We start from the raw sequence: 14,838 nt of genomic DNA on the forward strand, positions 1-14,838 counted from the left end.
GCCCTTCCCTCCCTCTCTACCCACCCAGCCACCCACAACCCCCCAGGGGAGGCATTGCAGAAGCAGCCACGCTAGGGGGTTTTACAGCGTGGCTGAGGGTGGTCAGACCGGTGCATTGGGGAGTTTCCATTTGGAGAAACGGGCTGAGGACCTTTGCCGTACGTGGCTCGGTTGGACGTAATGAATGATTGTTTTGTTTTCATTGTGTGAACAACCTTTCTAGTACATATTTCCTACTTATTTACTGTCTGCAAAAGAATGAGGTGTGGGTGGAAATTGATATGGCTGACGTTTATTTTCTAGCCTACCAGGATTTATTTCCCCCCTTTTCTTGATTCTCTGATACAGAAATATGAGTTGATTTTAGTGCTTTAAAATGAGCTACCACTTTTCAGAAATATAAACATCTCGTAAATTGAGAGACGGGAGTAATTTAGTGAGGAGGCAGAGAGCCAGAAAGTTCTCACTGCCAGTCTGTCTGCCCGGGTGGTGCCTGGTTTCCTGGCCAGGACAGGGGTTCGAGGGAACCGGGGCCAAACCTCTTGCTGTGCAGATGGGGAAACTGAGGTCTGAGGGCAAGGGACTGAGTCTGTCCTGCCTCCTGATCCGGAGGCCAAGCTTGCCTTCCTGTCCTCTCTCCGGGAGGAGGGTCCCCAAGGCCTGGGGGAGCCCAGACCTGGACAAGAGCCACCTGTCAAGGCCTGGGTACAACACACAAGACACGATGGGGACAAGGGCAGTCTCTGGGGAGGTTCTGCCCTAGATCCATGGGGGGCCGATAGGATCCACAGTCACAGAGAAGTGTAGAAACTTATTTCCCACTTGCATATCACTGGGCTTGGCTCTAACTCTCTTGTCCTAAACAGTTAAGGGAGGGTGGAGCGGGAGGGAGAGAGATTTTTTTAACCCTTCCCTGGGGAGAGGCCTGAGGGTGTGGCGGCTGGAGCAGACCCAGGCTCCCGGGACTCCACATCTCCTGGAGAAAAGCTGAGGAGGATGGGGCGTGTGGGGGTGAGAATCCCTTTAGGCCGAGGGGCAGTGGGAGGGGACTGTCCCTCTGCAGGCCGAGTGCTGTCTCCTCTGTTCCCTCGTCTGACTGCAGGGGCGGGTCTTGCCCAGGACTGGAAGTGAGCAGAGCAGACCAGGGGCCCAGGGACTTGCAGGTGGGGGTAGGAAAGGAGTGTTTTCTTGCTCCAAGCGGCCCCCAAGGGCAGAAACAGGCCCAGGGATGACCCAAGTGACAGAGCGCAGTGGTTACAGGCCAGGCAGAGCTGGGATCCGGTTCTAGTGCTGACACTTACTCGCTGGGTGACTGTGGGCAAATTACTTAACCTTCCTGGTCCTCTGTTTCCTCATCCATGAAGTGGGTCTGATATTAGTGCCTACCTCACAGGGCCGTAAAGATGGAATAAGATGATACATAAGTGGTAGGTACTGTTACTAATAATCACAAAGGTAATAAAACTATAAAGGATGGAATGTAAGGAAGTGTGTTTCAGCCCAGTAAAATGTTAGGAGTGCCCCTACACAGAGCATGTTATGTGTTGAAGGAGGGAGCTCTCTGTCGCTGGAGGCATCCAAGCAAAAGTTAGAGGCCCGCTCACTGGGAGTGTTTTCGAGGTGTGAAGCCTCCTCACAGGTGGCAGAGCTGCAGTGGCCTTGGAGGTGTGCGCTGGGCCTGGAGGCCACCAGCTGGCCCTTCTGCCCCAGGCCCTGAGTGCCCTGGGAGACAGGCCTCCTTTGGGGGTTCTGCGGGGCTGCAGTGGCAGAGGACCTTGGATCTGGTCACCACTTGTGGTTGTCCAGGTTTGGGTGTGGCCTGAATGCCCCTGTGGTCCCCAACACTGTCTTTCCTCCCTCGCCCAGGGGTCCCTCTACCAGGAGTGCCCTTCGCTTCTCAAGTGGTTTTTTTTTTTGCCGCCCTAACAATTTCCCTCCTCTTCGGATGCAGTCATCCCCCTTCCTCCAGCTGTGGGGGTCTAGCCAGGGTTGCCAGTCCCTGGGTGACCGTGTGACCCAACCTGGACAGCCCACAGCTCTCCCTTGGCCTTCCCGGATGAGGCTATGCAGGGAGAGTCTGCTTGTCTCCGGAGGCGGAGTGGAGGTGTGCCCTCCTGGACAGGGGACACGGAGCCTGTCTGGGAGAAGCAGCTGGTGCAGAGGGTGCCGAGGGGAGGGTGCTGAGGGAGCCAGGGCGGGCGGGTCTCTCGCTGGCAGTCCCTGTGTCACGGGGCCGCAGGGCCAGTCCATCCCCCTTCGGGCCAAGGGGTTTGAGTTGAATTTCTGGCCCTGTGCCAGGAGCCTGAGGGCACCCGTCCTTCAGGACACACAGACGGAAGCCCCTCTGGGACGCACGTCCACGCCCTCCATAGCACCGGGCAGGACGTTCGCCATCCTCGGTGCCTCTAACCCTGAGGAGCTCACAGCCGGAGGCTGGGCCTTCTGTGTATGTCCCCCGGCCCCGGCGGGCACGGAGCAGGTACGAGGCCACTGTGCTCCGGGTGAATGAACACGTGCTCAGCGTGTGTGACATTTCAGCAAGCGCATCTTCGGCACTGTGCCGGCAGCTGAGCACCACTGATAAACTGGTTGCCGGGGAAGCCTCAAACTGGCTCCGGTAATGCTGCCGTCTTTGCCTGGAACACGCCTTGGGCTCCTGATTGGGTCTATTTACAAGGGGCAGAGGCGCCCGTCTTGGTTTTGATCCCAAATGGTGTTTTCAGTTTGATTAATGGAAATAGTTGGAAGGGACATGAAAAAGGTTGGCCGCTGCTGGGGGTTAGCGGTGGGTGTTCGGTCGTCTTGGAGGGGGCTCTATAAGGGGCAACCTCGGAGCAGGCCGAGGTGGGCAAATTGGTGGGATTGAGTTGCAGAAAGTTGCCGGGGTTCCAATTCAAATGGGGAGGGTCCAGTTGACGTATAAAAATGGCTCCTTCATTCAAGGCTTTGTGTTCACAGCTGCACTCCCAGCCCCTGGCATGTGCTCAGCACTCAATAGATATTTGTTGAATAAGTGAAGGAACTCAGCAAATATTTATTTGTTAAATATTGCCTACTATTTTCCATGCACTGTGGTAGGTCTCACCGCTTTACAGACATGACGTGTTTTTGTGTGTGCACACACGGGCACACACATATTAACTCACATCTAGTTATGCGTTTCGCTGGCCTCTGTGCTCACCACCTTCACTGGGGGGTAGTAGCACATTTGCTGGGCTTGGCTGATGGTATATTTTTGTGTTTTTATTTCCAAGGCCAACATTGACTTTTGTTTTAAGGGAATATTTTGATGCAGGGAACGAATTAGACTAAAACCAGAGCATGCATTCCTGGTGCACCATCCTGGCTCCTTCCTTGTCAGTGGGCATTAGCACCCCCCGCAGCCCCCTCCCCGCACTCCCGTGTGCATGCATGCGTGCTGTAAACCTCAAACAATAGCCTTTGTGTTGGAGTGGGGGCCCGGCACCCACCTTGGGGTAGGGAGCCTTTGTCGCTAGGATCTTCCCTCCTGTCTTCCTGTAGGTGAAGCCAAGCCCCTGTGCTGTGCTTTGCCCTGGAATGTGGTGCCTCGGTGTGTGCGCATGTTCCTTGTGGCAGTGGCTTTCATGCCTCTGCCCTTTTCAAAGCAGCAGGACCCTTTGTTTAAATGACATTTTATGTGGCACCCCACGGGCACACACCACAAAGTGGACCTGCTTTGCCTGTACCCACCCCCCCACTTCCCTGCAAACCAAGGCCCTGGAGGAAGGGGCTGCACACGCGTTTGCGTTGGCGTGCGCCACGTGTTCACCTGTTGGCGTGTGCCGCGTGTTCACGCCTCTTCTCTCTCTGCCCCCCTTCCCCCGGCTCAGGCGGGCCTCATCCGCACAGACAGCACTGACTACTTCATTGAGCCCCTGGAGCGGGGGCAGCAGGACAAGGAGGCCGTCGGGAGGACGCACGTGGTGTACCGCCGGGAGGCCGTCCAGCAGGAGTGGGCGGAGCCCCACCGGGACCTTCACAATGAAGGTAGGCCACGGGCAGGGGCCCCGAGCGCCATTTCTGTCCCCACGGCTGGGGTGTTTTTAGATAGCTTCCGGCCTTAAGCTCTCAGTGCCTGACCGTAGTCTTCTCATCTGTGAAATGAGGCTGGGCCACATGTGTCAATACCTGGTGTACTAGCAGGGAAGCCCCAATAGGTTCTAGGAGCTACTGTAACTAGCTAGAATTAGGGGCCAGGAGAGCCACTTGTGTCCTGAACTGTGGGCCTCAGGACGCCAGAGGTCTTTCAGGGGCTCACCGTTGCTTCTCGAAGCTATTTCTGAGCCAAGGCAGAAGGCAGAATGGCTGCAGTTAGTGCTTCCCTCCAAAAATTAACTAAACCCTGTAGGAGCCCCAGGAAGGAAGTTTCTGGGGCACTTGTAGGGAGGCTGCCTGGTGTCAATGCACTGGGGTCAGCTTTGTGTCCAATAGACCATTTTTTTTTTTTTTTTTTTTTTGAGACAGAGTCTCACTTTGTTGCCCAGGCTAGAGTGAGTGCCATGGCGTCAGCCTAGCTCACAGCAACCTCAAACTCCTGGGCTCAAGTGATCCTGCTGCCTCAGCCTCCCAAGTAGCTGGGACTACAGGCATGAGCTACCATGCCCGGCTAATTTTTTCTATATATATTAGTTGGCCAATTAGTTTCTTTCTATTTATTGTAGAGACGGGGTCTCGCTCTTGCTCAGGCTGGTTTCGAACTCCCGACCTCGAGCAATCCACCCGCCTCGGCCTCCCAGAGAGCTAGGATTACAGGCGTGAGCCACCGCGCCCAGCCTAATAGACCATTTTTTAATCCTGCTTCTGACTTGGTCTACCGTGTGACCTTAGACAAGTTACTTAATGTCTCTGATCCTCATTTTCCTAATCAGTCAAGTGGAGATGATCAATGTCTTCCTGTTAAGGTTGTTATATAGGCTGGGCGCGGTGACTCACGCCTATAATCCTAGTACTCTGGGAGGCCGAGGCGGGCGGATAGCTCGAGGTCAGGAGTTCGAAACCAGCCTGAGCAAGAGCGAGACCCCATCTCTACTATAAACAGAAAGAAATTAATTGGCCAACTAATATAAGTATAAAAAAAATTAGCCGAGCATGGTGGCGCATGCCTGTAGTCCCAGCTACTCGGGAGGCTGAGGCAGCAGGATTGCTTGAGCCCAGGAGTTTGAGGTTGCTGTGAGCTAGGCTGATGCCATGGCACTCACTCTAGCCTGGGCAACAGAGTGAGACTCTGTCTCAAAAAAAAAAAAAAAAAAAAGGTTGTTATATAAACATCTTAGCATGGAACTTGGCACATAGTAGGTGCTTGCTAAATGGTAGCTGTCATTATGGTATTGTTATTAAGGACAGCTACTGACATATTAGGGGGACAACGGTGTCCCCGCACTGTGGTGACCAGTATAGGAGGCTGCAGAGCAGCAACACTCGGGACCCGTGGTTGGGCGGGTGAAATGGTGTATGTGACGGGTTCTGGTCCTGGCCCAGGGCCAACTTCATAGTGAAACTCCGATTTGTCACAAAGACCCTTTGGGCAAGAGGAGATGAGAAGGCCGGGGGTGCAACCGGTAGTAAGTGGCCACACCCTTGTGCCAGGGCCCTGCGGGTTGGGCCCAGCGTGAGGGAATCCCTGGAAACCAGTTGTCCCCACACACGACATGTGCTTTCAAGCTCCAGCTGCGTTCCAAGTGTCACTCAGGAGAGAAGTCCCCACCAGGGCCAGGATGGCTCTGCAGGCCTGGAGTGGGGGGCGGGCCTCCGAGCACAGGTGTGGATTTCAGAGCACCCTTCCCTCCACCACTGCTGGGAACAGGGCCGAGTCACCCTTGGGCTCCCTTTTATTTGAGGCCAGTTCCGAATCAAAAGACCATAAATCCCCCCTGTGGGGAAGAGCCCTTGGGAAGTGCAGCCCCGGTGGGCGGCTGGGATGCTGAGAGCTCTGAGCAGACGGAGCTGGGGTTCAGGTCCAGGGTGACGTGGGCACAGCTCTCCCCTCACCTCGGGCTGCCCACTGGAACCCCTGCGTGTTCCTCCCGGGAAAGACCAGGGGCAAGAGAGGACCTTCTTGGAAATCTGTGACTCACACTTCTCTTTGAAGGTCCGAGCCCGGCGTGTGGAGCAGCAATTCTGGGTGCGTCTGTCTCTGTCCGCAGGCTCGGCTGAGACGAGAGGCGTCACTGTAGCCCTTGGGGTGTGTTTCTCGGGGCAGGAATGCCTGGGAGCCGGGCTGGCGGCCAGGGCAGGGCTTCCCAGCAGTCTCTCTCTGCCCGTCCCCATCCCTCGCAGGTGTCCCTACCCTTGGGCCCTCAGACCCCGGGTGCCCTGGGTCTGTCCCGTCTCCCACCCAAGCTGGGGGCCAGGAGAACAGGTGCCAAGTGTCCATGTCTGGGTCCCCACAGCCGCGCCTCCCTCCAGGCATGTGTCCAGCTGTCCTGGAGGAGGGGAGGCGGCGTCCGCGGCTGTGTCCCAGCGGGTCTCCAGTTGAGCTGAGGCTGGGGCGGGGCCTGCTGCCCGGCTCCCCTGTGGCTGAGGGGTCTGAGGTGGGTGTGCCGTGAACTTGGGGCGCGGGGACTGTTCCCCTTGGCACTCAGGCTCTGGCCCCAGCTGCTGCTTCCCAAGGTGCACACTTGTGACACACGCACACCCACACTCGCCCCGGCCATACACCCACACGGACACACAGACACGCTGCCCTCACACGCGTGCTCACACACTGGCACACATGCCCACCCACACGCTCAAGCTCACACGCGCACACACACTCACCCACCCATACCCTCGGGCTTACGCACCCACGCAGACTCACACCCACCCGTGCACGCACACTGACACAACACACACCCCACACACCCAAACTCGCACACAGACACAAGCGCACACTGACACCCACACAAACACACACCCCTACGTCCACACTCACACACGTTCACACCCCCATGCACACACACCCCTGCACACACTCACACACCCTCAAACACACAAACACACACACACTCATGCACACGCACACACGTCCTTCACGGGCCCAGAGGAGCGTTAAGTGATCCTTCTCAGGGGCTCCGGTGAGAAACGGGGCGGTTGAGGGGCCGGAGGTGGGCGCTCCCGTGGCCGGACCCTGGATGCTCCCGGCTCCTCCCGCGCACAACGGTCCTGCTCTTCACTCGCCCTTCCACCCCCAGGTCCCTCCTGAGGACCTGAGTGGGGCTCGTGCCCCTGTGCCCAGAGCCTCGGCCCTCCCATCCTCTCAGGGCAGCCGGCCAGGCTGGGGCTCAGGGCTGTTGCTGCGGCTACTTTTTAAAAAAATTGAGATAAAATTCATTATTTTAATCATTTTAAGGTATATATAATTCAGTTTTTTTTACTATATTCACAATGCTATGATATCACCACTATATAATTCCAGAATATTCCCATCACCCCCATAAAAAACTCTGTACACTCACTGCTATTTTCCCTTCCCAAGCCCTCCCGACAACCACTAATCTACTTTCTGTCTTTCTCCATAGAATTTTCCCATTCGGACCATTCGTATGAATGAAATCATACAGCACGTGGTCCTTTGTGATTGGCTGCTTCCGCTGAGCGTATTGCCAAGGTTCAGCCATGCTACGGCAGGTGTTAATACTCCACCCCTTTTTATGACAGGGTAATATTCCAGCGCATGGATACACCACATTCATTTACCCATTCATCTGTTTTTTTCTTTTTCCTATTTTTGTTTTGTTTCAGAATATTACAGGGGTACAAATGTTTTGGTTACATGGATTGCCCTTGGACTGCTGGAGTCAAAGATATAAGTGTGCCCCTCACCCAGGCAGTGTGCACTGTGCCTGTCCACTCACCTGTGGGTGGACATCTGCGTCCTTCCTGCCTTTTGGCTTATTAGGATAACGCTGCTGTGAACATTCGCGTGCAAGTTTTTGTGTGGACGTATGTTTTCAGTTCTCTAGGGCCTATGTCTAGCAGTGGAATTACTGGGTCATACGGTAACTCCGGGTTGAACTTTTCGAGGGAATTTTTGAGAAAATAGTTTTCTCAAAGCAGCTGCACCATTTACATTTGCTTGGGGCTTCTTGGGTGGGCCCGTGGAAGCCTGCCAGTGGCTGGCTGGCCCTGCTTTGCCCTTAGGTGTGTGCTCCTGGCCTGAAGGATGAGGGACACATAGAAGAGGGTGACGTCAGTGGGCCTTCCCCCCGTTCCCCTGCCTGTCTGCTGAGAGAGCACTCTGGGTGGGCCCTGATGGAGTGGTAATGGGGGAGGGGGAGACCTGACTTTACATTCTGGGTTCTTGCCATTAACTTGCTGTGTGACCTATGGTGAGTCATATAACCTCTCTGAGCCTCCCTTTGACAGACCTGGCTGCCAGGCTGTGCAGAAGGCTAGCTGCCCTTTTCCGATTTCCCTGAAAGGCCAGTGGCCACACATTTTCCCAACTCTTAAGTCTAGATTTTTTTTTGTATTACAGCACCACTCACCACAAAGGAAATAGAAAGAAATAGTAGTGCCAAGCCCCACGGTTCCTGACGTCCTAAGATTTCAGTTCCTCAGTTTCCCATGTAGATAGACAGCGTAGAGGCACAACTTGGGTCTCTGCAAAGATACCCGTTGATTCATCCGAGAGGATCACCCACGTGTGGGTGGTGTCTCCACGTCCCTGCACGATGGATTCTGCAGGTGCGGTGCCCTTTGCTCTCCAGGCTAAAGCTGGCTGTCTCCTGGTCCCCATTCAGCCCCAGCTGAGCTGGCCCTTCCTCCTGAAGCCTCCTCTAGGCTTCCTGGTTTGGGTCTCCCGTGAGGAGGCCTCTCTAGTCAGTCCTGCTGTAGGTAGCCCTTGACATTCCTATATTGGAACTGTCTGATTTTTTGTCCGTCACCTCCGCTAGGGCGTGGGCTCAAGGCCAGGGGCCTCGTCTTCAGCACCCATCCATCTAAAAAGTATGGGACCCCTCTGCAGCCACACTGCGTGATAGGGGGTATGTAGTGATAGCACCTTTCTGACCTCGGCCCCTGCCTATTGTATAGGGGGTTTCAAATAACTGGATAAATGAACATTCTTAGAAATAAAAGGTATGAGTGTTAAAACTTCAGACCGGGACAATCAGAAAGTCATTAAACCTAAAGGCTCCAAACCCTTCTTGAGAGACCCCAGCCTCCTGTCCTGCCTCTTAGCTTTCCCAACAGTGTCCGCCCCAGAGTTGCTCTGAACTTCCTTCAGGCCGTGGCATAAATGACTGACAATAGTGTAAGGTGTTACCTTTCTACGTGGCAGTATAGATGGGTGATGTCTCAAAGTATGGGCTTTAGATTCAGACAGACCTAGACATGCTGCCTGACATCTTTGAACCTCAATTTGTTCACCTGTATAATGGGGATAGTAACTTGATGGAGTTGTTGTAAGGAATGGATTGGATTGGATTAGATTAAGGACAGGAAACTTAATTTAAGGCCCAGAGCCAAATATGGTCTGCCCCTTGTTTTTGTAAATAGAGTTTTATTGGATCACAGACACACTCATTTGGTTATGTATTGTCTGTGGCTTATTTTGTGCTTCCACCGCAGAACTGAATAGTGATAGACACTCCATGACCCACAATGCCTGAAATATTTAGCTGGTCCTTTACAGACAAAGTTCTTTTATGTTTTTATTTAAATTTTTTTTTTCTTTTTAGACATAGGACCTTGCTATGGTCACCTGGGCTGGAGTGCAGTGGCACCATCATAGCTCACTGTAGTCTTGAATTCTTGGGCTCAGCCAATCCTCCTGCCCCAGCCTCCTGAGTGGCTGGGACTACAGGTGTATGCCACCACGCTTGGCTAATATTAAATGTCTTTTTTTTGGTAGACATGGAGTCTTGCTATATTGCCCAGGCTGGTCTTGAGCTCCTGGTCTCAAGTGATCCTCCTGCCTTGGTCTCCCAAAGTGCTGGGATTACAGGCATGAGCCACTGAGCCTGGCCCCAAAATGGTTTGGTAACACCTAGATTGCATAAGTTAATAAATGCTAGTTAAATAAATAAATCTTTTGCTTTTAGCCAAAAGGGCAAAGCAGCGATGGGGAGTTTTGGGGTCTTGGGTGGTGCTTGGGATGGATTTGAGAGGCTCAGTGCTCACAGGGGTATTCTAGGGATTCCTCAAATGCCCTGAGTAGGCCGTGGTACCACCACGATGCTTTCCTTTATGAAGATGGTTCCACTCACTGCCACCTTTGCTTTTTACAGCAACCTTGTGGGGCAAGAGAGCAGGGGTGATTTATCCCCATGTTACAGGGTAGGAGAAGGGGGCCCAGAGAAGCAGAGGGACTTGGCTGGGGACGCACAGTGAGATAGGACGAGTGGTCCTGCAACCCACGTCCAGCTCTGGGCCAGCCCTCACCCCTCTGCTACCCCCTTGCCCCAAAGACTTGGCCGCACCCTCGCAGCAGGAAAAGGGCTCCTGCCCACGTGTTGACACGATACAGAACAAGCCCTCAAGAGGCAGGACAGGGGCGCACGTGATGGGGCAGGGGTGGTCGTGGGTGGTGTCATAGTGACAGCCCCTCCTGTGGGTCTGACCTCGCTCTCTTCCCATCCTGCTTCCAGCCTTTGGCCTGGGCGACCTTCCCAACCTGCTGGGCCTGGTGGGGGACCAGCTGGGAGAAGCGGAGAGGAAGCGGCGACACGCCAAGGCGGGCAGCTACAGCATCGAGGTGCTGCTGGCGGTGGACGACTCGGTGGTTCGCTTCCACGGCAAGGAGCACGTGCAGAACTATGTCCTCACACTCATGAACATCGTGAGTGTCCTGGGTCCTGGGACTGGCTGGGGCTGGGCCTGGGTTCTGATCTGAACGGAAGACTTCTCAGGGCGGGCGTTTTCCATGGGGGACTTAGGGGACTCACGGCTGGCTCCTTAGCCCAGCGGGCATGTCCCGGGCAGTGGGTTCCGTGGTGTGGCAGGCCTGAGCTGGTCTCCAGGCTGCTCCGCGGTGGGGCTGGGATCTGAGCGCTGCCCTGTCCACGTCGGAGTGCTGTCCATGGCTGGTGACCCAGGGGTCAGGGAGGAGAAACCACATTGTCTCCATCTTCTTATGTTTGGTACCAGAGAGCCTGTGAATTAAACTAACAAAGGACACATTAGCAAGAGAAAAGAGCGTGGTAACCAGTTCCCTGCTTATGGGAGTGTTCGATGACAAGTAGCTCCAAGGGGTGGCTGACGTTGGGCAGCTGACATACGGTCATTTAGTAGGGAGGGAAGGGAGGGGAGACAAGGCTTCCATGGGAAGGACAGATAGGGTCTTTAGGAAAGACACAGGGTTTGGAGGAGAACGAGGGGGATGGAAAGTTTGTGATGACGTGTGCTTGTGCAGGTCGGGTGGCCTCTCTTCTTTATGGCCGTGACCTGCTCTTGAGGGGCACTCTTGGGAGCCTCATTTGCCAGAAGTTGCTGCTTTTATTCAGATAAGGGAAGCTCTGAGATGCCTCTTTTCTGTATTTGTTGAATTTCAAATATCTTTAGCTTAAAATGAAACTTTACTAACTCTGGGGTTCCAGATGGGAACCTCACATGGGTCCTCACACGCCAGGATCGGGACCCCAGGGGCAGCCCCAGGAGCATGAGTGTATGTGAGCGTGTCCTGGAAGGGCCGTGGCCCTGTGCCAGTCCCCAGGGTGGGCTTCACGTGTGGGGTCCTGGCCACTGGGTGCTCCTGGCAGAGCCCCTGCCAGACCTCCTGGCTGATCTGGTTCAGAGACGGTCAGCCGAGTATCCTGGGGGTGGAGGGGTGCTCTTTGGGGCTATAGCAGGACATGAAACCCACCTCCAAGGTGTAGGGGTGGAGGCAGCAAAGTGTGGAAGGTGGGGGGGAGGGTGGACAGGAACTTGTTCCCGAAGCAGAACTGGGCAGCTTCCCTCGGGAACTGGAAGAGGTCTTCCGATGGGTCCTAGGAGGAGACGTGTGCTTCCCTAGAGCGGAGTGTGCTTTTGAAAGTTGGTGTTCCCAGGGCTTGCCCGGGGGGCTAGTTAGGCCCTCAGATCCGGAGCAGGAACAGACCCTGTGGAAGTGGTGGGCATGGGTGGGAAGCTCTTTCCAAGCCCTTGAGGTTCATGACATGGAGGCCAGCATCCAGCTGTCCCTTGTCCTGTGGGGGGTGTCCCTCCTCACGTCCCACGACTTTACTCTTAGAGGAAGGTAAACTCGTGACCCATTCTCACCCTCTTGGCCAAATTAACACATTCTGACTTTTGACCCTCGATATCTGACCCATGACCCGTAGTCCTGGCCAGGGAGCATCATCAGCTTCCACTGAAGACCATGACATGAAGGCCTGCTGTGGAGACTGCTGTTTGGATAGTCTTGGTTCCTCCTTCTTTCTCACAACCTACCAGAACGTGGGTGAGGAGAGTCTTGTCTTCTCTGAGGTTCCAGAAGGCCGTTAGAGTCTGGGTCTTCTGCTCGATGCTGCCTTGCTCCGTGAATGTGGGGACAGAAAGGGCTGGCAAGGGTGAGGGGTACCGTTGAGGCAGAGCTGCCCACTAGGGAAGCCCAGCTCCTCTGGGGCACGGGGGCCCAGCTCCCCGGGCAGCCAGACTTCCGGCCCAGGGAGGTGAGCAGGTGGATGCGGCAACCTCGCCCTCCCAGGGGGCCAGCAGCTCATCCCGTCCATTGTGTGGGAGCTTTCGTTTGGCTGGGATGCTCGGCGCTCACGTTCCCTTAGGGGATTTCCATCGAACCCATAAAAAGGAGGGCCTGTCTGCCCGGGACCCGTTCTGATCCTGATTCCAGGGCCAGGCTGGCCTGGTGGGGTCAGAGAGAGGAGATCTATTTCCCGGGATGGCTGGTCCCATTGTGCTAACCCAGAGGTGGGGCCAGAGCGTTAGAGAAACACTCAACGTTATCTGATGAGGCCCTTGGCACTGCGGTTGGCAGGGCAGCTGTGAGAACCCGTCGGCTTGCCCTGCCTCCCGGTTTTCTTTTGCATTGACCTGGGGACGTGCTGTAAACGTGAATGCAGCTCCAGATGATGGCAAAGACTGCCTCCCTCTCCCTCCCTCACAGGCTGGGGGCCCCTGGGGAGACTTGTCTTTCTCCGTGCCTCAGTTTACTCATCTGTACCAGGTCACTTTCCTTAAGGTTTCTTCAAATCTCAGGACTAGAGACCCATTTGAGCCCTTTGAAACACAAAGGGGTAGTTTTCAGCGTTTAGTGAGCGCCTGCTGTGTGCCTAGTATCACAGACAGATTCCTGGTCCAGAAGCTTTAGTCTGGCTGCAAAAACAAGCCTCAGTTCCACAGATGGTTCATTACTCGAATGATGTGGGGTTGTGGTTGAGAAGCCACCAGGAATAACATAGAAGTTCTTGCTCGCACAGGCGGTGGCAGCCACATGACAGGTGCCACCTGGCCAAGAGTGATTGTAAATGTGAAAAGCACCTCTCAGACAGATGGAATGCAGTGTGTCTCAGGCGTGCTGAATGTTGGAGCATGTGATTTGCAGTCACCATGTACCTTGTTGTCGAGACTCTCAGTCCTGGGACTGAGAAAGGGCAGGAGAGGTCATCGCGGCCGCCCCCCCTGTCCATATTCAGAGGCAGTAAGTGCCCAGGGAAGGTCTTCGGAGGCCTGGGCCTGACTCTGGCTGTGACTGCCGTCCTTGGGCAAACCTCTCTATGGCTTTGGGCGTGCTTTCTCACCATGAAAATGGGGAAGGCATGCCATTCTCCTTGGCGGGCTTTGGAGAAGTGGCTGACTCTAGGACGTGGGCAGGGAATATAAAGATGAGCCTGGAGCATCTTGTAGTTCCAGAAGGCAACAAAGTGCAAAACAAACAAAAAAACAGAACAGTGGGTGTATTTAAGGGACCGAAAGAGGGACTTGAAAGAGCTCTCCATGGCCAAATCTGGGACAGTCCGAGCAGCAGAATGAATTGTGTAGTATTGAATTATAACCCAGAATATATAATAAACATGCCAATAAATAAATAATTGAATAAATAAGCGGGGGAGAAGGGGCATCTCTCCATGCAGAAGAATCCCAAATTATTTATGTAGGTTCTCCATCCTTTAGGAGGTGGATTTTACTGACCACTCCAAGGGCTGCATGCAGTTACTTTCTTCTAGAGAGTTCAGCGTGGAAAGCGGGGACAGAGGGTAACCTTAGCGAGGAAGCCTGCCAAGGGAGGGGTTCTTCCCGCTGCTCCCTGGCAAGCCTCGAGTGGGAAACCCACCTCCACCTGCATTTGGAACCAAGGAAGCCTTTTGGGGACCAGAAGTCAGGGTACACGTTTGACAGAAGGAGACTATTCCAAGGCAGGTTCCAGAAGGCCCAGAGAATGTTGTCAAGGCATTTTGGAGCCAGCCTCTCTTCCCACCCTTTGCCTGTTTCTTCCTGCCCTGGGGTCATTCTCTCCTCTCCATCGCTGACTTAGAAGGCGTTCCCCCCACCGTTGTCCCTCCCCAGGCTGCCCCGGGTTCAGGGGCCAGGAGCACAGGGCTCCCTGCTGCCCGCTGGCTCCTCTGGCCCGCCCTGATCTCGCCCCCGCTGGCCTGTCTTTATCTGTCTCACCAGTGCCACTCATCACCGTAAGTCTGTAAGTTGTTTGAGGACAAGGACTCTTTCCATATCCCCACCCTAGCCAGGAGCCCCACATTTCCTGAAGTAAGGAGGAGGAAATACAGACTTGAAGAGCCCAAGAGTGCTGATGGAGCTGAACGTTCACGATCAGTTCACGATCACCACTGCCTTGCAAACTCCAGGCCCCGGAGCTCCACCCTACCTGCTGCTCTTGAGGCTGTGATCCACCGAGCTAGACCTGCGGGCCCAGGGCACCGACCCGCCTTCTCCCTCTGAGTTGTG

At 54.7% G+C, this 14,838-nt stretch overlaps 1 protein-coding gene across 2 annotated transcripts in view; it reads left to right on the plus strand.

The window, feature by feature from the left end:
* The window catches only part of ADAMTS14 (ADAM metallopeptidase with thrombospondin type 1 motif 14), a 75,325-nt gene that overhangs the window by 26,484 nt on the left and 34,003 nt on the right, over positions 1-14,838 (plus strand). For both annotated transcript variants that reach the window (XM_076010074.1, XM_012762608.2), the window contains exons 3-4: positions 3,852-4,008; positions 10,590-10,780. In XM_076010074.1, coding sequence (XP_075866189.1) covers positions 3,852-4,008; positions 10,590-10,780 — 348 coding nt within the window. The remainder of the gene's footprint in view (positions 1-3,851; positions 4,009-10,589; positions 10,781-14,838) is intronic.

This window comes from Microcebus murinus, chromosome 14 (genome assembly GCF_040939455.1).
Source record: "Microcebus murinus isolate Inina chromosome 14, M.murinus_Inina_mat1.0, whole genome shotgun sequence".
Classification (NCBI taxonomy): domain Eukaryota; kingdom Metazoa; phylum Chordata; class Mammalia; order Primates; family Cheirogaleidae; genus Microcebus; species Microcebus murinus.